The 26268-nt window shown below is 37.5% G+C and overlaps 1 protein-coding gene across 2 annotated transcripts in view; it reads left to right on the top strand.

Moving 5' to 3' along the window:
- FBN2 (fibrillin 2) overlaps nucleotides 1–26268 on the top strand; it is a 174784-nt gene that overhangs the window by 71968 nt on the left and 76548 nt on the right. For both annotated transcript variants that reach the window (XM_009889702.1, XM_009889703.1), the window contains exons 11-18: nucleotides 2684–2803; nucleotides 3379–3504; nucleotides 4139–4261; nucleotides 5347–5469; nucleotides 11351–11503; nucleotides 12401–12454; nucleotides 17154–17279; nucleotides 20297–20422. In XM_009889702.1, the coding sequence (XP_009888004.1) occupies nucleotides 2684–2803; nucleotides 3379–3504; nucleotides 4139–4261; nucleotides 5347–5469; nucleotides 11351–11503; nucleotides 12401–12454; nucleotides 17154–17279; nucleotides 20297–20422 (951 nt within the window). The remainder of the gene's footprint in view (nucleotides 1–2683; nucleotides 2804–3378; nucleotides 3505–4138; nucleotides 4262–5346; nucleotides 5470–11350; nucleotides 11504–12400; nucleotides 12455–17153; nucleotides 17280–20296; nucleotides 20423–26268) is intronic.

Below are 26268 nucleotides of genomic sequence, written 5' to 3' on the forward strand. Positions count from 1 at the left end.
CTAGCATGAACACGTTTTCTTTAACATATGAAGCAAGTTGAAACCTATAATAAAGTCAGTCATAAATGTCTTTGTCTGTAGGAAAACTAAACAAGATAGATGAGTGCCATATCTAGTATTTATAAGTTCCCCCTGTCTTCCCCTGTACTAAAGTCATTTGAATTAAGACTTTTGACAAAACATTCATGTGAAAATGTGATTTAAAGTTTGACATTTTGTTGGTAGCTGAGGACTTTGTTCTGATGGAATTATGTGTGATCCTCCTTGACCCCCGTATCAGCTGAGCACTGAGGAAAAAATACCCAATCTAGCACTCATGAGAAAGAGCATCCCAACAGCCAGGTACCTTAGAGAAGCATGAGAGCAGGAAACTCGTATAATTACATGGACATCTACTCCAGTATAAGGACACAGTTAATATTTTCTTCATTGTATTTCACACTCTGAATTTCTCTTTTCTTTATTTATTATTTCTTCATTCTTGTGGTTTTACTGGAGTGGCACTGTCAGCTGCTATGCAAATGTGAATGAGCTAAATATGCGTGAGAGGAGGTATTTGATTCTCCCATTTGATTTGCCTTTATTCATTTAACTGTTTACCTAAAATGGTCTGATTGTATCTAGGCACCAAGAGTGCTGTAAACCAGCTCATTAAATCAGAGATTTGGGTAAACCCAGATCTCTTTGATATGTATATTGACGGCTAAGAGAGTTGGGGTTGTCTACCCTGGAGAAGAGAAGGCTCCCGGCAGACCTTATAGCAGCCTGTCTGTACTTAAAGGAGGCCTACAGGAAAGATGGGGACAAAGTTTTTAGCAGGGCCTGTTGCAATAGGACAAGTTATAATAGCTTTAAACTAAAAGAGGGAAGATTTAGACTAGATAGAAGGAAGAAATTTTTTACAATGAGAGTGGTGAAACACTGGAACAGGTTGCCCAGAGAGGTAGTAGATGCCTCATCCCTGGAAACTTTCAAGGTCAGGCTGGATGGGGCTCTGAGCAACCTGATCAAGTTGAAGATGTCCCTGCCCATTGCAGGGGGGTTGGACTAGATGACCTTTTAAGCTCCCTTCCAACCCAAACCGTTCTGTGATTCTATGATTCTGTGATGCTATTGGTTTTAACTGTGTGTGCATTAACACAGTAAATCCTGTGAATTGTATGGGCTTGTTTAAGGTTAAATTAGAACAAAACCAACCTTTTGCCATTTTTTAGAATCAAGTCACTCATGGCACAACACTTTCTAGAAGTACACATTTTTTTAACATACAGATGTTCTTCTAAGTTTGATTTTTCATTCCATCCCATTATTTCCAAGATGTCACAAACTAAGTTTTAGAACTAAACTTCATAAAGGGTGAGTACAAATAATCAGCAAAATTACCGTGAGCTTTTCCTGATATTTCCGGTAACGTACACTGCAAAATGAATGGGAGAATCGCCACTACTAAGAACTGATCAATAGCGGCTTTACTTTGTCCCAGCTTCCTATGGCAGCTTACAGCCAGATACCCCAAATCAGCATTGGCTTTGTGATGTTAATGCCTACCTAAATGAAGAGATGAGTAATTTCAGACCTATAAGTGAAATGGAGGACATAACTGGAGGGAAAAAAAGTCAAATTAGCAAAGGTGACTGATGAAGAAAGGGGGATTTCATCAAGGAATCCATTCATTCAGTCTGTAACTTGTGAATTTAGCTGTAGCAGAGAGAAGCTGCCCAGATCATCCTCTGGTAGCTGCAGGAGAGACTGAGCCAGCAGTCCTGCCTGCCAGACGAGAGGGAAGCTCTTGCAGTGCTCCCTGGATCACAGAGGGCAAGGATCCTGGGAGGGTTTAGAGGAACATCATGGGGAGGAACAACCAGTGTTATTTTAGAGCTAGGAATAGCTGTCTCAGGCCAAAGACACAGCTGACTCATTGGTAACCACTGGGGATCAAATAAGGGAAGAGTTCTTGAAAGGAGTTAAAGTTTTCAGAGCACCGTGTCAAATTCATTTGTAATCGATTACCTAAGATTTAAGGTGGTTAAAGTGCAGTTGCACCCAAATACCAAAAACCTTTGGAAAGGAGAGTAAAGTATGTTACAGAGAAGGGCTAGATTAAGTCTGGCAATACTCCAGTGCAAAGACTGGAGTTAAGGGTGCAGTGGGGCATAAATAATTGAGATGTAGTGCACAGACTGTGGTCTCATTAAGAATCCCTCCTGCTGGTGTGTGGCCCCTCCTCACATTTCTGCAATAAACTTGTAAGAAAATGGAGGGGAAGTTAGATGCCATGATATGCTCAGATTTTAAAATGCTAATTTTGATTTGTATTGGTTTTATTCCAAAGAAGAATGAATGGTCATTCAGTTAAAGGAAACTATATTGAATAAAGTAGTGTTCACTTTCACTAGGCAATTGTCAGATCCCATGTCTCAAAATCCTCACACATATTTTTTTTTTTTCTCTTTCAAGATGCATATAAATGATGTAATAGCATTTCACTTCTTAAAAATGTCTGCCTAGGTGGACTAAGAACAGGTCTGTGTTCTTAGAAAAATAACGATTTTGCCCAAGAACAAGTTTTAGTATTTAGCATTTGACTGTCAGTTAATATCTTTTTCACTTAAAAACTTCGAGATTTGGAAAAAAATGTTGTATATGTTGTGAAGTCACTAATGCTTCTCTGTGCTGCCAACAGATGTTGATGAATGCACATCAAACCCATGCTCTAATGGAGACTGTGTCAACACACCTGGTTCCTATTACTGCAAGTGCCACGCAGGTTTCCAGAGAACTCCTACCAAGCAGGCTTGCATCGGTAAGAAAATTTGCTTTGCGTCTGCTGGCAATGCAGATGTTCTGACCCCTTATGTCAGATCCCATTGGAATTCAAAAAATAGTTAGCAATGTTATTTCTGTAAATCCCAACAGTTGTTATATTAATTGGAGCTGTAGTTCTGGGCTACCATTCCATTTCTTCTGTTGTTGTCTTTTAATGTTTAGCCGTTATTCTGGAATATCTGTCACTTGGCAAGGGAATTCACCAGCCGGGAGTTCTACAAAATAATCAGGAAATAGACTATTAGTACGACAGGTGTATACTTATGTATGTCCACAGGTGAATGTGTGAGTAGGTTTTTAAAAGTATTCATAAAATAATTGCTGAACATTGCAAAATATAGCATTGTTGCATTTATTGTACAAGTCTGTAAAGTAGTATTTTTCCTATCAGTCATGCAATGAGAATAAATTTTTAACCATCTTTGGACAAAATCTTAAGTAATATCTAAACAACATGCCAGTATTTTTCAAAGCAATTATTGTCACTATATATGTTTTATCTTACAGTAATTCTCTGATTGTGAGATTATTATTATTTTTTTTTTGCCTTAGATATAGATGAGTGCATCCAGAATGGTGTTCTTTGTAAAAATGGCCGGTGTGTAAACACTGATGGAAGTTTCCAGTGTATTTGCAATGCTGGGTTTGAACTGACTACAGATGGAAAAAATTGTGTGGGTAAGAACTCTTTTAAATAATGGGGCAGGCATTAGCACTAGAAATTGTACTTCATACTACAGTTAAGGATCATTAAGGATTACCTTTTTTGAAATAAGGTACGACCTGAAGTGAACTTACGGCCCCTGCATTCAAATAGTTATTGTATGGAACTGCATGATTTCAAAGAAACTTGAGGTAATTTTTGTTTTTGAAGCTGTGTCTCATCTCAAGAGTCCCAGGTAACTCAGTGCCAGGAATAACATTTTTCCGTAAAGCTCCTTAGCAAATGCTCCATCTGTCATCACTACTGAAGAAATTACTGTTTTTAATTTTGACTATGCTGTGTCAAAAAAACCTTCCTAGATAAACAACAGGCTCATAATTGTGTCAGGTTATTGAAGCTTTTTATCCTTTCAGGTAAGAAAGAAAGAGGCACGATATTCTTCCGTACATAGTCTGCTGAAACACACAGAGTAACTGGTCACAACAGGAAAAAAATTGCTGCTTTGTCTATAGAGTGAAAACTCTTCAATCAAAGTTATGAATAGAATTTAATCTTCAGGGGAAGCAATATGTCACATCAGTCCTGATTGTCTATTTTTACTGTGTAAGGTGAAGAACTAAAAGCAGTTTTCTTTGTAATATTTTGCAGACCATGATGAGTGTACTACTACAAACATGTGTTTAAATGGAATGTGCATAAATGAAGACGGGAGTTTTAAATGCATCTGTAAACCAGGATTTGTTCTGGCTCCAAATGGGCGTTACTGTACTGGTATGTAGAACTGAGGGCTAACACATTATGACAATCTTGATTGAAAACTGCTTTTCTGGTCCGTTCATTCATGCAAGAATGGCAATCTCTCATCGCATGGATTTAATATCATACTAAACCTTACTAACATTACAGTAGATTTCTTAAGCTGCCTAGAATAGAAATAGGTCTTTCACTTACAGAAAGAAATAACTGAATTATTTAGTAGTCTTGTGAAAGCTAAAAGAGATGATAAATTAGCTTTTGAAAAGTTTTGGAGAATTGTAAATGCAGCAAAATATGCAGGTCCTTCATGAAGTGGTAAAGTGAGCAGCAATATGGGGAGTTTAAAAGGTTTAAAAGATTTTACATTGATGAACACACACAAATATGTTTTTCCACATCTTTATTCTGGCAGTTCAGAGTGCATAACACTTAAGACATTGTATTTGCCATACAGCATTACAAACACAAATTTTAAGTGAGGTCATTGGAAACTAACATTAGACATTTTAAGAATAGACTCTGATTTAACTTCAGTTTAAGTAAACTAATGGAAGATACCTGTTGCTTCCGGTAGAAGTAGATTTGGGATTGAGTCATTTCTGGTAAGAGCAAAATCATCTAAATTGTTATATGTCTGATTTGAATTTGAACCATTTCTTTTAATTGTTGTTTTCTTAATGCACACCCAGCTGGGCTGTTGACTTAGAAATTGATGACCACCGAAAAGTTCTTTGAAATTAAGATTTACCATCATGCGGATATTCTGTGATTAGTGCTTCCTTAACCGCACTTTAATGCAAAGTTATAGAATCATGGGATGGACAACGGGGAAAATTTATCATTAATTTTGCTTAATGTAGAGTCTGAAGTACCTCTAATCCTACAGTTTTTCTGTTGTGTTTTTTTTTTTTTTTCTGATGCACAGATGGAATTTTGATTATTTAGTGCAATTCCAATATGAAATTTTTATTAGAAACAAACAAGGATATGCTGATGATTCATCTGCTATCATAAAGTCATTTGGTAAAGTTCTAAAAATATTAATTGTAATCTGCTTAAAAACAGTGAATAAGTTGTTGAATTATATTGCCTCCTGATAGATATTGATGAATGTCAGACATCAGGAATTTGCATGAATGGTCATTGCATAAATACTGAAGGATCCTTTCGGTGTGAGTGTCCACCTGGCTTGGCTGTTGGAGTTGATGGTCGTGTGTGTGTAGGTAAGTGAGATTTATTTTTTTTTATTGAAAAGTGAGTAGATTTATCAGGTTGTCAATTTAAAGAAATGCATCAAATGACATCCTTCTAGATATTGTTGATATCAAACCACAGAGGATCTGTTTTGGGATAAATCTGGAGTATTTGTCTTTTGTTCTGCTATGTGTTTGTGTTCATCTATGAGCGTGTGTGTATATATATATATATGTATATTTATATTTATATTCAGTTGCGCATCATGCATTCCAAATCACTAAAACAGATACATATCTTGGTTGTGACACGATATTTTTGCACTCCCCTTTTCATATCTTTCTCTAATCTGAAAACATTTTATTCTCTCTGTACCATAGTGTTAAAAAGCTCTGGCAGGAGAGAGAGTGAAAACTAGACAGACTTGTTTCTGTGAACTCAAATATCATTATTAAGAGTTATAAGGAAATCTTGCATTATGCTATGTCATAAACCAAGTGTTAAAAGACAAGAAGCTTAAGTTCCTCTGTGGAACCAGAGTGGCACCACCTCTTGTTTACCTGTTATTCCTATACATTAAACAGAGTATATACTCCTGTTGGCATTTGGTTTTGTTTTCGAGGCATACCCTTTCTAGCCAGCTGATGAATATTTTGTCATATAATCTGAACTGCAGCCTCTTATCCCCTCAAATGTTACTGGTTGACAGTTAAGAGATTCTTCACCCAACTCGACCAGGAGCTTTGGCAAAGCTCCAGGGAGCTCACTGCAGAAAAATGGAGCATTTTCAACCTGATGAAGGATAAAAAAGGGTTAGAGGGCAAGAGGTATTCACTCCCTTGTTTTCTACTGAGTGCTGATAAAGAGGGTGGAGAGGAATATACTTTTTACAAAAATTTCTGAGAGTGATGGGACTACATGCACTAGGGACTGCGATACTGCAAAGTTCCTTAAACCAGTTTCATCCACAGGAGATTACCTGTGGATAGAGATACCATCTTTCCCTTCTTCTGCATAGCAGAACGTTGGTTCTGTATCCCCTAAGTTTGTTCTCTCCTAGCTCATGAATTTATCTATCATTAAGCATATTGGTGACACAAGGCTCAGTTAGTGGATAGGCATGGCATGGCTTTAAGCTTCAGGAGGCACATGTTCCTGGAATGGGGCCTCCTTGAGTGAAAAGCATACTTCTGGCAGCATCGCAACACATTAGCTTCACTTTTGGTACATGGCCTTGTGTGCTAGTTGCTGCTTATTACTGGACTGCCGTTGCAGCTGGTATTAGATCAGGCCAGCTGGTTAAATCATGATGTTTGACAGGTTCATGAGGCAGTAAAGGCAGAGAGGAGACCATTGTTCTGGCTTTGCAATAGCCGTGTGTAATAATCACTGCTATGGCTGTTCTTGCTGGTGGATGCCTATATGTCTTATCTGTCTATGTCTTATCTGCATGTATCCAAATAAAGGAAAGATAGAATTCATCACAATGTTTGGAGGTTATCTTGCACCAAAGGGAAGCGAGATACTTTGTGTTACTATTATCAATTAATTTAAAATAAAATTTTAAATTGTGCCGAAGTTCATCATTCTTTAAAATGAAATCTAGTGCAAGCGTTCCTATCAAGTGCTTATGCAAGTTGGCCCTTTCTGTTACCTTTCTGTTTAAAATATGCATGATAAAACCTCAGAATGACTTAAAAAATAGGCTAATTAAAAGCCAAAATACCTTCTCGGTCTCTCAGATGGAACCCAAATATTTGCTGTTTTAAATAAATGACATTTTTTAGTAAGCAAAACTGTACTAAAGACTGAACCAAAAAAAGCAAGGTTTGTGCTCTCTTCTGTAGTAGCCAAGTTGTTTTCTTCTGATTTATTAAACATTTGGAGAAAAGCAATGGAAAGATAAAACAATGAGAAAAGGCTTGGTATACTGTTTTTAATACAGGAATTTCACTGCTTAGTGGCACAGCAGCACAGTACAAGCTGTTCAGTACCTTTTTTGTGGTCCAAGTTGGCCTCATCTTTACCCCTGTCCATGATACAGCTGCAATGAATCAACGTGGTGCTCATTTTTTTGTGCTTTCATTTACCTAATACTACCGCAGTTCTAACAGCTAAAGACTTCACAAGTTGGCCATCAGCGGCGAACACTACTTTTTATTTGAAAATGTTCAGCTCCACATGTCACATAGCTTTAAGGTTTACCATAAATGCTTAAATTTTCAACAGGAGATATCCTTAATATGACAAAATTTGCAAGGCAAAATCATTATTTATTTGGAAAATTCATCTTAAAAAGATGACGTAATTATTCCAAGCATAAAATCACACAGGAAATGTCAAATATTACATAACAAAGATATCTGCATATATGACCTTTGGAATAGAATTTCTGATACAATCTGCTGTTCAGAATTTTATGTATATGTGTGTGTGTGTTTATATATATATACACATGCTGTGTTAACTACAGGAATTCTCTGTCTCATGTATTACATGAGTTAAATGATACTTTTCAGACATTCTGGCTGCTAGAAGAGCATTTGTAGTCTGACAGTTAGTAAGTTACGTGGGGATTCCTTTTAACAGTATTCCCACAAATGTGCTAGGCAATTAGCAAAAATATAAAATTGAAGAGCCTACAGTCCAATTATCTCACTTTGAGCTGTATTTTATTTCTAAATAGTGCCATTGATTCTGGTGGGAATATTCATAGAATAAATTGCTTTTTTGTTTAGTATTAATAAGTATGGCAGTCAATCACAAAATGGTAACAAGTTTGGATGAAAAAGTACAGCAAGAGGGAACAAATGCTTGGAAAAGGAACAGTTAGATAAATGCTCAGATCCAAACTAGTATTTGCAAGCATTTCAGGTTTGGCTATACTTCTAACTGCAGCTTCATGCTCAGTTACCTCAGCTGGCTCTGGGTGTTGTGTGTTTGTATATCACCTCAGAACTTGTGCTGAGCTATGGCTATAGCTTTGCGCAATGTTTTTTGTTCTCTGCTGAGACACTTTTGATTGTAGTCTAGTCTGCGGTTCACATCTGTACCCAAAGCTATAGCCACCCAGGACAAAATAGCTAAGTTTTATTTTACCCTGGTTATTTTGCAGAACCGTACCTCAAGGTGCATGATTTGACCTTCTAAGGCACCTGGATGGGTGCAGTGACATTCACTGAGAATAGGTCAACCACTAGTCCACCTGACCTTGACCACGAGTATGGTGTTGATAACACCTGCAGAAGTGATACACCACAAAATTTATGAGTCTAGAAATGCTGTTCGCTGGGAAACAGTGGAGTTTCCCATAAACAGGTACACAGTTACAGCAGCACCAGTGCTAAACTCTGATCCAGGGCATAAAATAAGTTCTCCAGTGTTCCAAAATTAGTAGCCAAAGGCTTATCGAACTGTACATGGGGAGCAGCACAGATTTCGCAGTGAGGTGCGGGCTCAGAACTGTCATGACATAGGGAACCTGAGCGTGGTCAGGTGTCTACAACAACTAAGCCATGGACAAAGCAGTGCCTGTCTTTCTCCTCCTTGCTATCAGCCACGGGAAGCACAGGCCAGAGAGGACATTCTTCCTGTCATACGATTGCTGTTTTGGTTCTTCATCTTGCACAAGCTTTGTGAATCACTGGCTGCGTAGATAAGACTGTTTTCCTATAACTAGTGAGGCAATCCTCCCCAAATTCCCTGTCTTCTTCTATAAAAACTTTGGTTTATGTGGAAAAGCAGTTGCTCTCTTCTTATGCAGAGCAGTTGCTCAGTGCATGTGCAGCTTCTTCCAGCTGCTTCCCACACTTCACATCGTTGAAGACCTTCCCATGGAGAATTTCTTTCACACTTTCCAATCTTTTCTCCCCCTGCAGTTCCCCTTGGTGCTATTTCCTTCCCTTGAATTGCTTCTCCATTCTCTGCCAGACACATAACTAGGGGGAAGTGTTCCCTTCTGTGACAGGGCAATGATCAAAGCCCCTTTATTCATGGCAGACCGTGGCAGAATGGCAGCTGGATTTGCTAAGAGGTGGAGGGAAAGGATGTGATGCACCTAATTATTTTGCAGAGTACATGAACAGACATTTCTTGTGCAAAATTTCTTGATTGTTGTCAAGCATAATCTTTTCCTTCGTCAAGTGCAAGCAAATTGTACTGGCTTCACCTAGGCTCTTGGCAAGGAATAAGCCCTGAAATCTGGGCCACGTTTAACTGTGCTCTAGAACTATCTGTTCCATGGGATACCAAAAGCGAGGGAAAACATTTATGTACAGGCAATCCTGTTTCATAGGAGCCAGCTTACAACACTGAAAGAGCAGGCAGAACACAGGAGTTGCCAGTTCTTACTCGGATTGGCACGAGATATTCAACATGCACTGTAAGATTTTTCATGCAACTTTTCTGTGTTGTTTTGTGGTCATCTTTTAAGTAGGTAACTGAATTCCCTCAGACCCTACTCAGTTTCTGAGCGCACCCAGGCTCGTATCCAGGCCACAATGTATGGTAGTTTTACTGGGAGATTAACAAGGGGCATAAATTAAAGCCATGTTTTGGCCTGGTCCATAAAGGTGCCTGAAACGGAGTATTTCTGTAGCTCCAACAAGTGTCTGTAGAAGTATAGGAGTCAAAACTAAAGGCTATTTACTCCATCTGTATCCTGCAGTTCTCAACCACACATTTAGCTGGATTGTCCACTCACATGCTTCTTAGATGTCCCATATTACACTATAAGCAAATATGCAAAAGCCATCTAACCCTGGAATCACGAAAAAAACTAAAACAACAAAACCCAAAACAAAACACATAAAAAGCTGTCTAAGAGACAGTCTCATTGTTCTTGGGAAGTGTAGGAGATGGTTATACCTGCAAAGGTAGGGCTGAAGGCCTGCTTTGGAAGAAGCATCTTACTACATCTTATGCGTCAAGTCACTTACATTGATTTATATGACTAAATCAGCTACAAGTTTGGCAGTACACACAAAGTGAGCCCTACAGCTGTGTGTGACTTTCCTGTGTAATTCTGCTGTCTTTTGTGGCATGATTTTTGAGGTTGGAGACCTTTCTGTTTTCTTTGTGTAATAAGTGTCAGTTTGTCCTACCCATCATTTCCAGCCTTCTCCCTGGGGATAGCACTATAATTTCCATAGTGGCTTTTCAATCACAAACTTCCAGAAATTGCTTATGCTGGAGGGAGCAGTGCTGCTTTTCCCACTATCTAGTTGTGTATAAGAATCGCTAAATTGCTGTTGCTACCTAGGTATTGGGACCTCTTTGATATCCTAACCCTAATCCAGCACTGGTGCCAGTTTACCTATAAACCTGTTAAGATAGCCAAGTCATGTAAATGCTGGTCTGAACAGTCTGCTGAAATTGCATTTCTGTTGAGAATTTGTAAATACAGTAGGCAGCTGTGATCCTTTCGGAAATAGGTAGCTTCCCATACGACCAGCCCTGGGCTGCTGGTGAGTTATCCTACATGAGGAACCATTTTGGAAGCAAATAAGAGGTCTGTGTGTCCATGTTATGATTGTAGTACTTCTCAAAGGGAAGAATTAGTCACCACATGCTGACTCAAGCCATTCTCTGTTTCTTATTGAGATACGTGTTGACGGATTTACAAAGCTGCTCTGGTGTGTGGGTCATCTTTGATGGGTCCTATGGAATGCTTTTAAAATTGCCCACAATATGCTACTTTAGGTGGTTTTAAAGTAGTGGAGAGAACTCTGGGAGCTAACTATTGTGCAAATTGGCCTTGATACCATCAGGGTTGTTGTCGCAGAGCAGTGCAGATGTAGCCAATGTAACCATTTTGTTGAACAAAACTTTTTTTTTAAGCTCCCACTGAGATAGTACACATACATTTCACTCTCAGCCTAAGAAATAATTTCTTTGCTCGCTCTTTCTTAGATACTCATATGCGTAGCACATGCTATGGAGGCATCAAAAAAGGAGCGTGCGTCCGTCCTTTCCCTGGTGCTGTGACAAAGTCTGAATGTTGTTGTGCCAATCCTGACTATGGTTTTGGAGAGCCATGTCACCCCTGCCCTGCTAAAAATTCAGGTAAAGTTTTGTGTTTCTTTGAATACTAAACTGAACATACAGACTTAAAAAAGTCTTGCTCAGATCAGGTTGTTCATTTATTTCATGCCTTAAAGAGAAGTGAATAAGGTACTTAGTGGAATTTTACACTGATTCTGGAAATGATTTCTCCTTTAAAGAAGAACTTCCTCATATTTTTAGTATTTGTGTTTTTATGCACTGTAATGTTTGAGCTGAAGCTAGTTCCAGAGCTGGCCAAAATGTGACAAAATTAAAGATGAAGGACATGAGTATGCTATGGATGAAGCTGGGTCCTGGAATTCAGTGTTGGCTATAAGTAATAATACTTTAAAGAGAATAAGCAGAGTTCCCTGATGAATCTGTAAATTTCTTAGTCAAATCAATCCAGTTTGAAAGAGCAGCCCATATTAATTTTAGAAATCTGTATTTCATTTTAAAAAAATCAATTCTCAAAATGAACCTGGGGATTGATTAAAAAAAAATCTCTTGACTATAGAACTGAGATGTTGTATCTTGGACAGTATTTCCATGCAGTGTCATTTTCTGAGCAGAAAACTAATTAAAAGAAATCAAGTAAAACTGGCATTGTGGTTGAAAGCAGCAACTTAAGGAGACAGTACTGTCAAGACTATAATGAAATCACTTGAGTGTTTAATTCTTGTTATCAAATTTCGGTTTTGTATATATGTAAAATTTCAGGGTGGAGTGCTATTTGACACATTTAGCTATATTATCTATAAGTAGTTATTTCGTGTGAGCATTGGCATTTTATTAGTTACATTGTAGAAAAATTATTTTGAGAAGGACCAGGTGGCTTTTGTTTAGGATTAAAGAAGGTGAAACACTGGAAATAACATTTTCTTTTTTCCCCCAACGTCTCTTGCTTCAATTGAGTAGCTGAATTCCATGGCCTATGTAGCAGTGGTATAGGTATTACTGTGGATGGACGAGGTATGTTGCACATTTTCTTTAATGTATACGATTCAAGGTTAAAAAAAAATATATACTTAGAATTATATTTTTCTTTAACATACTAGAGTGGAGCATTTTGCCTCAATGTTAATATGTTGATGTTAGTATTTTCATTATCAAAGTACAATAATTAAATGTTGTGTAAAGAAAAGGCCAGAATTAATTCTCTATGACATTGGATTTTGCTTGACCCTGACAAGAAAAAAAAGTAATTGATATTAAAAGTTTGACTTATAATTTATTTTTTTAGAATAGACATCAGACAGTTCTCCCTCATTTGGGGAGTGACAGGAGCCACTTGCATTTGAAGTTGATTTTCAGTCAGCTGGGATAGTAATAGAGGTGTTTTTCACTTCAGATCCAGTGTTCACTTCATGGACTGTTTCCATGGAGGCATCATTTCTCTGGTGAGTTAGAGTTGGAAGGAAGCTTGCTAAAAAGATTGTCCTTAAAAAGTCCTGGAAGTGAACATTTGCATTTAGTACTGGGATCTGTAAAGCTCTAGCTCCTTTTTCTAGCACCACAGAGAGAAAGATTTTAAAAATAATAGCTGAGCCAGGCCTGAAGTAGGGGCGATGCGTGCTGCAGCTGCCAAATAAATAGAGTGGGTTGAAGAAGGAATGGTGGAACACAGTATTATGATTTATTGCTAGATAGTTCCCTGATGAGTTAGTAAAGTTGCAGCCAAATTAAAGCAGATACTGTACATTTAGTATTTCCAGGCATTTAATTTATAGAGCTTTTATCCCTCTGATCATTATACTTAGTAACAGCCTACATAACTTTTAAAAATAGTACTATAATAAAAGAAATTCTGTTTCTGTTCAGTACTGTAAGTCTATATGCATAGTTTTTTCTTCTCTATGAGCTCATTGCTTAACATATTGCCAAACTTACAAGTAATTTGAAATCCATAGCATTTGTAAATTCTCTCACTTTTCAGTGAATTATGTAAGGTCCATTTAAAGAGTCTCTAAATCTCATGGAGAAATATTAGCAGTGCACCATAATATTGTTGTACAAACATCATCCTATCCTTACAATTTTCATGTAGTCTGGTAGGGATGTTATATGTTCTCTTGAATACATGGAAAATACAAATTCTCACTAAAAACATAAAACTAATTGTGGTCTATACCAACTGAATGATAAAGACTATAATCTCTTGGGGGTTCATGCCTTAACTAAAATCACTCTTTGTTTAGGTTTCTAAAGAAAACCCTAGTATTTTCTGTACCTCTTGTGCAGCGACCATGCAGACAATTTTCTTGCTGCCAGTTCTACCTCTGCTTATACCAAGGGACTTTGTTTGCCAATTCCATATCCTAAAGGAGAGGAGGACTGATCCCACATTCAATCCCTAATAAAAATTCTGTTGTGTTCCTTGTGTATTCTCATTATTAGTGCACTTTATCAGGGAAGCCCTTGTCATAGGGATTTTATTTGACTTTTAGTTGATACATAGCTTTTTAATTAGACTGTAGTCCATCACCACATCCCTACTCTTCTCATTCAGCTCGTGATTAACGAGCACAAAACCTTCATGTCTTCATGTGAGAGAAATCTGTACACAGGTGAGGACAGAGGTTTTGTGGTCTGGTTCAATGTAAAAAGTAACAAGAAGAGCTGGACCTTCTGAAATCATTAATTTGATAAGGAGAGACAGAATTATGAAATTGTGTGGCTTGTCCCCAAGATACAAACAAGATCAGTAAACTAAAGAATATTGTTTTTTACTCAAAAGAAAACATAAAGCTGAAATATTACACGAATTCGTATTTTCTTATGTAATGTTCATGTCTTATAGCTTTGAAGGGATAGTATGATTTTTCCAAATGCATACCTGAGTATATGTAAATCATGATCTAAACTGCACTATAGTTAAAGAGGAAATGTCTTTTATAAAAAGTTGAGCAGTAGAAGTATAAAACAAGCTTTTTATGAAGTCATAGCTAGGCCAGCACCCCTACTGTTCTTTCCAGGGTTTGGAAAGGGAACTATTTAAAGTAATGGGCTTACCGTATGGGAAGAAATAGCTTAATATTGAAAAACCCTCTTTTCCTTAGAGGCAAAAAATACTAAAACTAGCCCATTCCTGTTCTTATAGTTCATATGAATATTTTGGAATTTTCCAACTACAGCAGAAATTCTATATGGGACTGTAAATTCAAGGAATAAATCTCATTCATCATTCTGTTGTGTCGATCTGAGAAAAATTTTAAATTTCCAACAAGTGCTCTAATTTCTATAAGACTGAGTATGCTGTGGTATTGACCTATGCATTAGTCTTACATTAGGAAAAGTATTTGTGTCACCTAATAATTTATAACTTCTTACCTAGATCCTTAAACCACAGGCATTAAGAGCACAGGCTAGATGTTTTGCATCAAGGTATTCTTACAAACACATATTTCCTTGTTGATTTAGGTTAGCAAGGATATCTGGAGGTCATCCAACGTAACCTTCTGCTCAGAGCAGAGGTAACAGAGAATCAGGTTTCTCGAGGCCTTGCCCAGTGGATTTTGGAAAATCTCCAAGGATGGAGTTCCCATAGCCTTTCTGGGCAGCTTGCTGTAGTGGTTAACCAGTCTCATGGGGAAGAATTGTTTTCCTGGTGTTCAGTTAAAAATTCCCGTGTTGTAACTTCTAATGGTTGTCTCTTGCCCTGTTATTGTGTACCTTAAAGGAGAGTCTGGCCCCGTCTTCTCTGTAACCATCTATTAAGATCAGAGAACTGCTATTAAATGACCCTCTCATCTTCCCTCTTGCTGGCTAAACAAGTTCAGTTCCCTCAGCCTCTTCTCATACATCAGGCACTGGTCTTGCTAGGGGACTTCATTCACCCTGACATCTGCTGGAAAAGCAGCATAGCAAGCTGTACCTAGTCCAGGACACTCTTGGAGTGCACTGAGGTTAATTCCTTAATGCAGGTGACAGACAGCCAAACCAGAGGAGAAGCGTTACTGGACTTGTTGCTTACCAACACATATGAACTAATTAAATGGCAGGTCAAGCCTGATGGCAGCCTGGGCTGCAGTGATCATGCCTTGGTGGAACTCATGATCTTGAGGAATACGGGCCAGGTGAAGAGTAAAGCCAGGACCCTGAATTTTAGGAGACCAAACTCTCAGTTGTTTAAGGAATTAGTGGATGGGACTCCCTGGGAAACTGCCCCTAGGGATAAAGGAGCAGAACAGAGCTGGCAGCACTTTAAGGATGTTTTAATTAGATCACAGGCGCTCTCGATTCCCACATGTAAGAAATTAGGCAAGGAAGGCAGGTGACCAGAATGGCTGAGTAAGGACCTCCTGGTCAAACTAAAGCGTAAGAAGGAAATGTGTAGGCAGTGGAACCAGGTACATGTATTTTGGGAAGAATACAGGGATGCTGCCGAGATGTGTAGGCATGGGACCAGGAAAGCTAGGGCACAGTTGGAGCTGAGTTTGGCAAGAAATGCGAATATGATAGGCTTCTACAGGTACATTGGTCAGTAAAGGAAGATTACAAGAAAATGTACACAGACAAACAAATACAGTAAGACAGGAGAAGTAATGACAACCGACATGGGGAAGGCTGAGGTACTCGACAATTTTTGCCTGAGTTTTCACTCGTAATCATTCTTGCCATATCTCTCAAGTCTCTGAGTATCAAGGCAGGGACTCAGGGAACAAAATTCCTCTCATCATAGCAGAAGATCAGATTCAGGACCACCCGAGGAACCTGAACATACACAAGTCCATGGGACCTGATGAAATGCATCCCAGGGTCCTGAGGGAATGGGCAGATGTAGCTGCTAAGCCACTCTCCAGCAAAGTCCCCAGTGAGTGCAGAAAAGGGAATATCATACCTATTTTTAAAAAAGGCTAAAAAGGAGGACCCTGGGAATTACTGGCCAGTCAGCCTCACCTTGGTGCATGGTAAGATCATGGAGCAAATCCTCCAGGAAGTTATGTCAAAACATGGAACACAGAGGTGATTAGAGACAGCCAACATGGCTTCACCAAGGGCAAATTGTGCCTGACTAATCTAGTGGCCTTCTATGATGGTGTGATTGCACCAGTGGACAAGGGAAGAGGTACTGATATCATCTACCTTCTATAAGATCTTTGATATGATCCCCCACAACATTCTTCTGTCTCCACTAAATTGGAGATAGATTGTTTTGATGGATGGACTGTTAAGATAGATAAGGAATTGGCTAGATGGTGATGCACAGTGAGTTACAGTCAATGACTCAATGTCCAAGAGTAAACCAGTAACAAGTGGTGTCCCTCAAGGGTCCATACTGGGACCAATACTGTTTAATGTCTTCATCGATGACAGAGGTAGTGGGATTGAGTGCACCCTCAGCAAGTTTGCAGATAACATCAAGCTGAGTGGTACAGTTGATTGGCTAGAGGCAAGAGATACCATCCAGAGGGACCTTGACAGGCTTGAGGAGTGGGCCCATGTGAACTTCATGAAGTAGCCCAAAACTGGACACTATTCCAGGTTTGGCATCACTAGTGTCAAATGGGAATAATCACTTCTTTCAGCCTTCTGGCTGCACCCTTGCTATACCATTGCTCTGAATGACAGGCTCAACATCCAGCGAGTCGGATGTTGTCCACATCTACCACAGGATCAGATTTTTCATATCTTTCGGTATCTGGTTATCTTCTGTGTTGTGTTAATACAGATATTAATGAGTGTGCATTGGATCCTGATATTTGCTCCAATGGAATTTGTGAAAACTTACGTGGCAGCTATCGTTGTAACTGTAACAGTGGCTATGAGCCTGATCCTTCTGGAAGAAATTGTGTGGGTAAGTTGCTCAATTCTTTTATTATTATTGAAGAGTTCATCACTATATTGATGCTAATTTGAATTGACAGAATTTAGATTGCAAGACATCTATGTCTTAAAGTTACAATGAAAATGCAAAAAATGTCTAATGAAACTGCTTTTCTCAGTTGCTGTATAGCTTATATTCTTACTGGTGTCTTTTTCTGTCATTTGGCGGGGGATATTATTGTTTGGTAAGTGTAAGCAGGAGATATTATTGCAGGTTAGGAATTAATTTTCTTAAAAGCATGGATCAGTTTATGTTATATTTTAATGTATAACATTTGTAAAAACCACCTAATATGTCTCCCTTTCAAGGCTGGATGATAATTTGTCAAGAGCTGAAGGTCACGACTTTCATAATAAAATGTAACAGATGGCTATCATTATCATAATGAATGTTAATTGGTAGATTGTATACAGTATCTCCTCAGTATGCAACAACTCATGATGTCCCAGAGTTAAACAAGTACAGCAGAACAGGTTGCTACACACTTAGTCCTCTAATTTCTGAAAGCTTCAGCTCATGAAGGAAGCAATGACCCACTCTTAGGATTTCAGAAGTCATGTCTGAACAGTGGGCTCAAGTGTAACAGCTGTTCTTTTATTCTTCAGAATTTCAGGTCACCAGTATACAGGAATGATTCACTTCAGAAACTTTTAATTGTCATCTGTAATTTGGTTTAGGTTTATACCAGACAGTTGTTGGAGTGTCTAGATACATTTTCTGCAAGTGTTTAGGAATACCCAACATAAGATACCTATGTTACATGTTTCCCTCTCATTTTATTATTCATGGTCATACATGAAATTCAGTGTTTTTTTTTTCTTTTGGGAATTCTTAAATCTAAAAAAGTGTATTATACCACAGGTACGTTGTACAATAATACTGCTTATACTCCTGTTATCATCCTGTAATTTTAAACAGAAAACTGAAGTTTGTTTGTATTAAAAGCTAATGGAAATCTATCTGAAACCATTAGAAAGCCTTTAGTATCGTCCTACTATCATCTGATGTGTTTATTTTGGGGAATTACTGCTGTCTACACTTACAGGTTTACTGACCTATCGCTGATATTTGTGGTCAGAAAAACCCCACCATTTTTGGTAGGGAAAACCTGGACTATATAACTGGTAAAATTTTAATACCAAACATTCCTACCTAGTGATGCAAAGCAAACACAAAGTAATAAAAGTGTTTCTTTTCATCTGCTTGACTTAAGGAATTTTACAGTTAGTTACTTTCTAAAGGCCCTAAATATGACCTTTTGGCAGGCAAGGCACTGCTGCAGAAAACTGTTGGTGTTTTTTTAAAATACTTCACATAATATTCCTTTTCCAAATGGATTTTATGGGACTGGATTTTATTTATCTAGTTACTCAGGATTATGTAAGTGCCAGTCTAGGTATATGTCAGTTTAATTTTTTAAATAAAAACGCAGCATACTGACTGAGAGTACATTTATTCTTAGATATGATATTTTTTGCACAAAATAAGTGAATTATGAATGCTCAAATAAAGGGTTGATGTATTTTAATTAATGGTACAGATTATGAGCAGCCAGGAAATAAAAATGGTCATCAATTGGTCATCAATACAGCAGACAGTATTTTTGTCAGTTTTAAGTGTTTTTAGAGTATGAGCTATGTTGTTCTGTGTTTTTACGGTGCATATCACAAGAGATTACAGTCCAAATCTGAAATTATTCTGTGAGATTGTAAGGAAATAGTACTTCATAACACTGCTAGTTTGGGTTAAATGATTGTATGACAACAAGCTCAAAATTAAAGTCTGTTGTTCTTGAAAATGTCAAATTCCAAATCCATCCTCCTTTACTTAGTTAAAATCAAATGAGATTACATAAAGGACAGGTTAGTTTAGAAGAGCTTCTTTACAGCTGCCAAACATAAATCTCTGATTCTTCGTCTGGGGAAATTTAGACTTCATTGTCTGATTCCTAAAGGAATTTATAAGCATAGCTTGCAAAATCTAATGTAGTTGGGAAACCAGAAGCCTCCAAATCGTAATTATATTGCATTCTTGTTTTTCTTCTTTACTTTTAAACTTAAACACTCTAAAAAATCTAGTCAATGTAGGATTTCAGTTGCAGTGTTAAGTTTGAGAAATCAAGCAGTCAAAATATAGGAGACACCCCGAATCAGGATAAAGTGTCAGGTTTGTCATGCCTTACCCTGTCAGTATTATTCCATAAGCCTAAGTATTTGTGACATGTGATGGGCATTAAAGGAAAGTAGCTTTAATTTTTTTTTTTCTTTTTCAAAATAAGCAATAGGGCAATGAGGAAGATTGGTTGCTTTTTGTTACCATTATTTGCAGTTAATATAAGAGGAGTTCTGGGAGTGATGTTAATGTATGGGTTTTTTCCTATTCACCGTGCTTGATATCCTAGTCTTAGTCATAGGGGGGGGGTTTAATACAGTATACCTCTGGAGGGGAGGTACATATATATACTCTTGAGATGTCTGCCATACATGATCTGTACAATTTCGATCTTAATGTACATATTTACTTCATGGATAACAAAATCAATTTTTGCCCATAAAATAAGATTGAAACAGTAATCTAACACACTGTTATTTGTGTGTTTGGAAAAAAAAAATGCTTTTTCAAAGCAAATAGTGAAGCAAAGCAACTTTGTGAAGTTGTCATGGTGATATAGTCATACAATTGACAAAGATTCCAAGGTCATTACAGGATAACATCATTATTACTTTAAGACAAATCATAAACTATTTTTAGAGCCTGCTAATGAAAAACTTCAAAAGCAGAACATAATGTTTAGTAATAAGGATCTGAAAGTGAATTAGACTTTTGAAACTAAGAATTGGCATTTTTCCTTGCTCAGTCACTGATGTAGAAAACTGCATATCCGGCAACCTAGTTCTTGCAGTAGAAAGCAACAGGGGCTACTTGTGGAGGTGAAGGCCTCTCATGGCATTTGCACTCATTGGTTTTTCTAACTCATATTTTTGCAGACATTGATGAATGTTCAGTGAATGGACTGCTGTGTGATAACGGACTCTGTCGAAACACCCCTGGAAGTTACAGCTGCAGTTGTCCAAAGGGTTATGTGTTCAGCACTGAGACAGACACGTGTGAAGGTGAAAAATTGGAAAGTTGTGTTAATTTTATTGCTTATTATATAACAGTAAAGCTAAACGATCACAAAAGATTCAGAGTGGTGACAAGTACCAGAGGAAAAGACAGAACTAAGATACTGCATTAATCGTTGCATTCCTCTTGTAATTTCTCTGCAGTATTTTTCAGTGCGTTGGGTCTTGTCATTGAATTTCTTTCAAAGCAATCAGTTCATTTTTATATGAAAATATTTATGTTTCCTTAGATAAAACATTTGTAAGCTGGAATAAAGGGGAATATACACTTGCCTTTGATCATGTAGCAGGGACACCTATTCTATCATTTAGGGAAGTGTGTCTGTTTTGATCACAGAGTCTCTTCTTTCTTTTCTCCCTTCAGTGTGGTGGCAGTTAATTCTAGATCAAATTCTGGTATTTGTGATACTTTATGTGATGTTTGAATTCCAAGATCTGGATATTACTGCCTGACGATACTAAAATTGTCCTTTATTTTTACAGTATAATCAAAGTTGCTTCTTATATGAACACAGGTGTTAGATTAATGAAAAAGTTACATAGCAGAAACTAATGAGTAGTTTTTATTATAAAAAAAATTAAGCAAGGCTGTGCAAAAAAGTCAAAATAGAAGCATTAGCTTTTGTTTCAATTTTTAACTAGTACAGAAGTTACTGCCATACAGCTAAACAAACATATAGAAAGGAAAGTGGAAGCACTCTGTAAACCATTGTTGCTGTGTAAGATCAGTGAGGTTAACTTAAACTATTTCCTTAGCTGCATATGCTGAATGGGCTAACTTTGCACTGAAGCAGGTGAGGAGCACTCACTGTGCTCTTTGCCAGTTTTCAGGAGAGGAGTGGAAGCAAGCAACATAGGGGGGCAATAGTGTTTTGAATGTCTCCAACTGTTTGGAAAGTGAACGTGTGTTTACATTCAAAACATCTCATGAAATGGTTTAAATTCTGGCAGTATCAAATCGTTCACCTCTTCACCCCTTCTGTTCAAAAGAAATTATGTTCCTTTTAGTACGTTTGTTTCAGAGGTCACTTTTAAAAGTTAAAATGTCTTCTCTCTCTGTATGTTACAAATTAGTAGCACTTGTTCAGATTAGGGCTTTTCTTATATCATACCCCCATGGATTTATAGCACTCTCTCTGCTAAGTTGTCTCAATGCCTAGTATCTATCCATAATACTCAGATTAAATTTGTTTTTCGGGGTCTGTCTATACGTTTCATTTCCATGCACTGAAAGATTTCTAGCCGTGAAAATAGCTTACTGTGTGCCCTTAACGTGCATGTGTCTTAAGGAATCTTCTAGACAGAAAAATTGGAATAATATGGTAAAGGGAGATGTTCGTTACCAAGATGAAAAGGCTTGATGAAACGTCAGAGCATAACACTGACTAAAAGGTAGACGAACGTGGTGCAAGACTGCAAAGCACCTAATTGTTGAAATAAAATGTATCTAGATCTTCAAATATAAAACATAAATATTTTTCAATGGTAATAATTACAGTATTATTAATATAAAGGTGCAAAATAAGGATTTGACAACAACAACAACAAAAAAGTGGTTTCATGGTTGCATTGAGCCACCACAGCCTTAGGAAAAAAATCATCTTTTTTGTCTTCTTGACATCATTATCGTCATTGCAGTATATTTTGTCTTGTGCTAGAAGAATTTTGGAGATCATGATAGAGTGAAACAAATCTGGGAGTCCCTTATCTTAAGTTTTTTTGTGAGGGGGGTGTAAGCGGAGAATAGCATGAGGGAGAGTCATTCTGGAGTGGAAATGAATTTACTGCTTGGTTCATTGAGGAGAGGAGAGCACGACTTCTTTAGATAGCATTGCCAGCTGATATTGACTGCAAAACCATAGTATAAAAGGAAAAAGTTGCAGTTAAGATAAAATAGAATTTACAGGAAAGTATATGAAGAGAAGATAGTAGCAGAAATCCAAATGGCAGACATGTCCCCTCTTAATGTCACCTTAGCACATTTTTCTAAGGAATGTGACCACTTTTAGATCTCGTCTAAGGCAATTAAGTGCATTCCCCACATTGTCAATTTATGAATCAATTCTAAAAATGTGAATAAAAAAACAGTATGATTTATTCAAACTAACATGTTATAGTGCCTCTGACAGTCTTCTAGTAATACAGGAGCTGAGATAGTTCACAACTCGAGCCAACCTGAGCGTGAGGTAGAAAATGCACACACACTTTATTTAAGCAGTTTGTTATGTAGATTAAAATGTGTTCTGTTGTGAAAGAAGAATTACTGAGATGGTCATTCAGGCTCATTAAGTAAGGCTGCTTGGGTTTCTCTTTGTTGTGTTTCATGAGATTTTAATTAATGCATTTAATCTCATTTTCTTTTCTTAACCTTTTTTTTAGATATTCATAAAAGAACATGCATCTGTATGCTTGCAATATTTGTACTGTAGCTCCTGCAAAAAGTAATGAAAGAGTATTATTTGATACACCAAAAGATTAAAAAATAGGGTAGATTTGTCCCTGTCTCGTCTCCCTTTCATGGTGGTCATGAGGTTTAGGTTGGTACTGAAAAGGAGGATATTTTGCCACCTGCATAGAGTAACAGTGGCTGTGCTTCTCTTGGCTGTATTTCATAATCCTGTATGCCTGCTAAACTCTGAGCAATGGGCTTGTGATTGGGCATGAACATTGCAGTAATGTTTAAAATAATGAAAATTTTTGTTAATGGAAGAAAAAATATCTTGTTTTCTCATTTTGGAAAAAAAAGACCTAAACAACTGATCATTAACTAAAACTTCAGATTTGTAAGAGTATTTCCTTTCTGAACATAGTAATTGCCCTAAAATACTTCTCATTTTTTATTTTCTGTACAGCAGAATCTGATTTTCAGTTTCTCTTAATATTGTCATCTGCATTAACTTATATACCTAAGTAATGAAGGATCTGTCATTTTCATCTTGAATCTCATAGATTGATGTTTAAATTTAGCTGATCAGGTAAAAAAGCTGATCAGGATGGGTTTGGCATAAAACTGTCTATAAAACCTATAAAATGTATCACATTTTTTCTGATGTTGAGTGGGTTGGCAGTAGAGGAATAAATTCATCTCTTTCTGTCCAAATCCTGTTTTCAAAGAAACACTGTGTGATTGGGTTGGGAGTTTCAAGTTCACTAGTTGTAAAACACTTCTGTAACCAGAAGCTTTGTGTTGTGCTCTGAAAATGCTCTGATGCTTATTACTCACCAATATATTTTTAATTAATATAACTCCCATCAGTAACTGTGAAGGAACAACAAAACCCTTCACTGTTTTCATTTATAGTTCAATTGAAATTTTTTATCAATTTGCTGTGGGGAGTGGGGGAGTTGTCTGAGGCTCCAGAGTCTGTGAAAGCTGAGATTTTTACAACAAACTCTGTGGTTTAGATTGTGTTTCCAGTGACATAACTAGTTAAATGTAAACCAGATGTGCTTTGAAGTTCATTTCCAGGAATGTACAGTGGACTGTTTCAATTTTTTTTTCTCTGACATTTAAAATGTACACTCACTTCACTCAAGAAAAAAAATGCTTTTAAAAAAGAACCCCTGATAAATATTTTTGTACATAGTGGCTTTTATTTTAAAACATAGAACAGTATTAAAATCAATCTGGTTTCTTGCTCAGTCTTGTTAAAATTACCATTTAATATTATTATAAGAAGGTCTATGGAAACAATTTTTGGAGTTTGTTTACATTGTGCACATAACACTTTTTCACCTGATTCAGCAGAGCACTAAACCTGAAGTGCCATTCTCATCCCAGAAGATGGAAGGTGACTGTTTGTCTGTGGGATCAGTGAAGCGCTGGCACTGGCACTTGAAAAGGGTAGAAACTGAGACTGGGAGAAATAGGAGGAGTAAGGGTGAAAGGGGAATGTCCCCTGCAGATGGCAGAAACCTGGCAGATTGAGTCAGCTGTTTTGCCAATGAACATGCTTGATGCAAACTCGAGTGAGGATTTAGACTAGATCGTCTGACTTTGGCTTGAAATGGACAGGCATTTACCCCAGTCTAGAAAGTGCTTAGCTCTGACAACGGTGTATCACCTTGTAGTTCTTCCCCATCTTTTTCTCACCTGTATGTTCAGTTTGAGTCTTTTTCACTCCTTTCACTGTCTTTGGGCAGAGAATAAAGAACATGGCCCATGATACCAAAAAAAGCTGCTTCACTCTTCATAAGGTGTTGAACTTCAGATGCTTTGGCCTCTCCATCTCTATTTACTCACTTATCTTTGGTTGTAGTTTTGGGGACATTGACTTCGAGATGTGGCCCTCAACTATTTTTTGTTAGTTTGGGTTTCTTACTAACTCTGAAAACCTGAAATACAAGATGTGTTTTCCTAGAAGAAAACTGATCATAAACCTAAATTGCTAAGTATGAGGGAGAATTGAAGATAAGCATGATAACCTGGTATTACATCTATAAATGTGAGGTATTTTAAGTTTTGTGCATTTTTTATATATTCTGAATATGGTTGAAGTAATGTTTTGGATAGTGGCGACTTTCTGCTTCTTATAGTGTTTTGTCTTGCACAGTGGTTGTGTATGTGCAAACCTCTGTGTGGTTGAGCTGTGAGCTGTTAAAACCATGTGAGACTTTGCATGAAAATCGCCTGTTTTCAGCTATGAATATCTTCAGCAGAGTTCAAGCACTTGACCTCTAATTTTCTTCACTGGGTGTCTGAATCAGACTCAGTTTTAATTTTGCCTTAAAAAAATTCAAACAAAACTTTTTGTTCATTGTTCATTTCTAAGAAAACGTTGGTTTGAGTATTTAGAAACATTCAAACCTTGCGATCTTTTCTGTAAAAAGCTGTTGCTTTTCTTTACTTTTGCAGCTTGAAATTTCTTCAGTAGTTTTTATGTCACGATGGTGCTTCTTTACTCTGAAAGTGTGCTCACATATGGCCAAGTTGTAAGTCTCATTTTGCATGTGCTCAGTGGAGATGATTTTTAGTGTCCAAAACCCTCAAAGATTCTGTGGCACAGATTATGTCTGGTCCCGCACAGGAACTTCTCTGAAGTTGCATCTTAGCTAAAAGCAGAGAACAACACTTACAACTGACTGGACAGAGATTCTACCTGCATAAAAGCAAAGACATAAATACAAAGACTGATCAAAGATCCCTCTGACCCACAACAGAGCAAGTATACAATATTACTTTCCAAAAATACTCTGAATCCCCAACAGTTGTGGTTTGGGGCTTTCTGACACCAGAAGTGGGATCTTTACCTCATACAGACCTTGGTGAATTTACATTCCATGAACTTGTCCATACTGCCACTGATGAATGCAAGCTTTCAGCATCCAGTTTCTGTGCCAGTTTGTAAAGAACCATTTATTTACTTCTTTTGCTGCCAGCCAGCTTCATTGGATGTCCTTTTGTTCTTGGACATTAAGATACAGTGAACATTTGATGCTCTTGACAGGGAGAAACTATATATAGCTTAAATTTAGTTAATTTGTCCTCTCTTTTCATTTTTTCTCATTTTTTAAAGCTAGCCAAACTGCTGAAAGCAAGAAGGCAGATGGAAAGAAAGAAAAAAATGAATTTTTCTCCAAGAGTATTTCTATATGGGGAATTATTCATCATATACTGCTGTCGTGGTTTGGCCCCAGCCGGGAACAAAGAACCATGTGGCCGCTCGCGCAGCTCCCACAGCTGTGGGCAAAATCAGAAGGAATAAGGCAGAAACTCGTGGGTTGAGATAAAAGCAGTTTAACAGAACAGCAAAAGCAAGAGAAAACAATAACAATAACCCAGTAAAGGAATATACGAATGCGATTACAGTGCTGCCGCTCCCCGACCAGACCCG

Source organism: Charadrius vociferus, unplaced genomic scaffold (assembly GCF_000708025.1).
Source record: "Charadrius vociferus isolate BGI_N301 unplaced genomic scaffold, ASM70802v2 scaffold377, whole genome shotgun sequence".
NCBI classification, from domain to species: Eukaryota; Metazoa; Chordata; class Aves; order Charadriiformes; family Charadriidae; genus Charadrius; species Charadrius vociferus.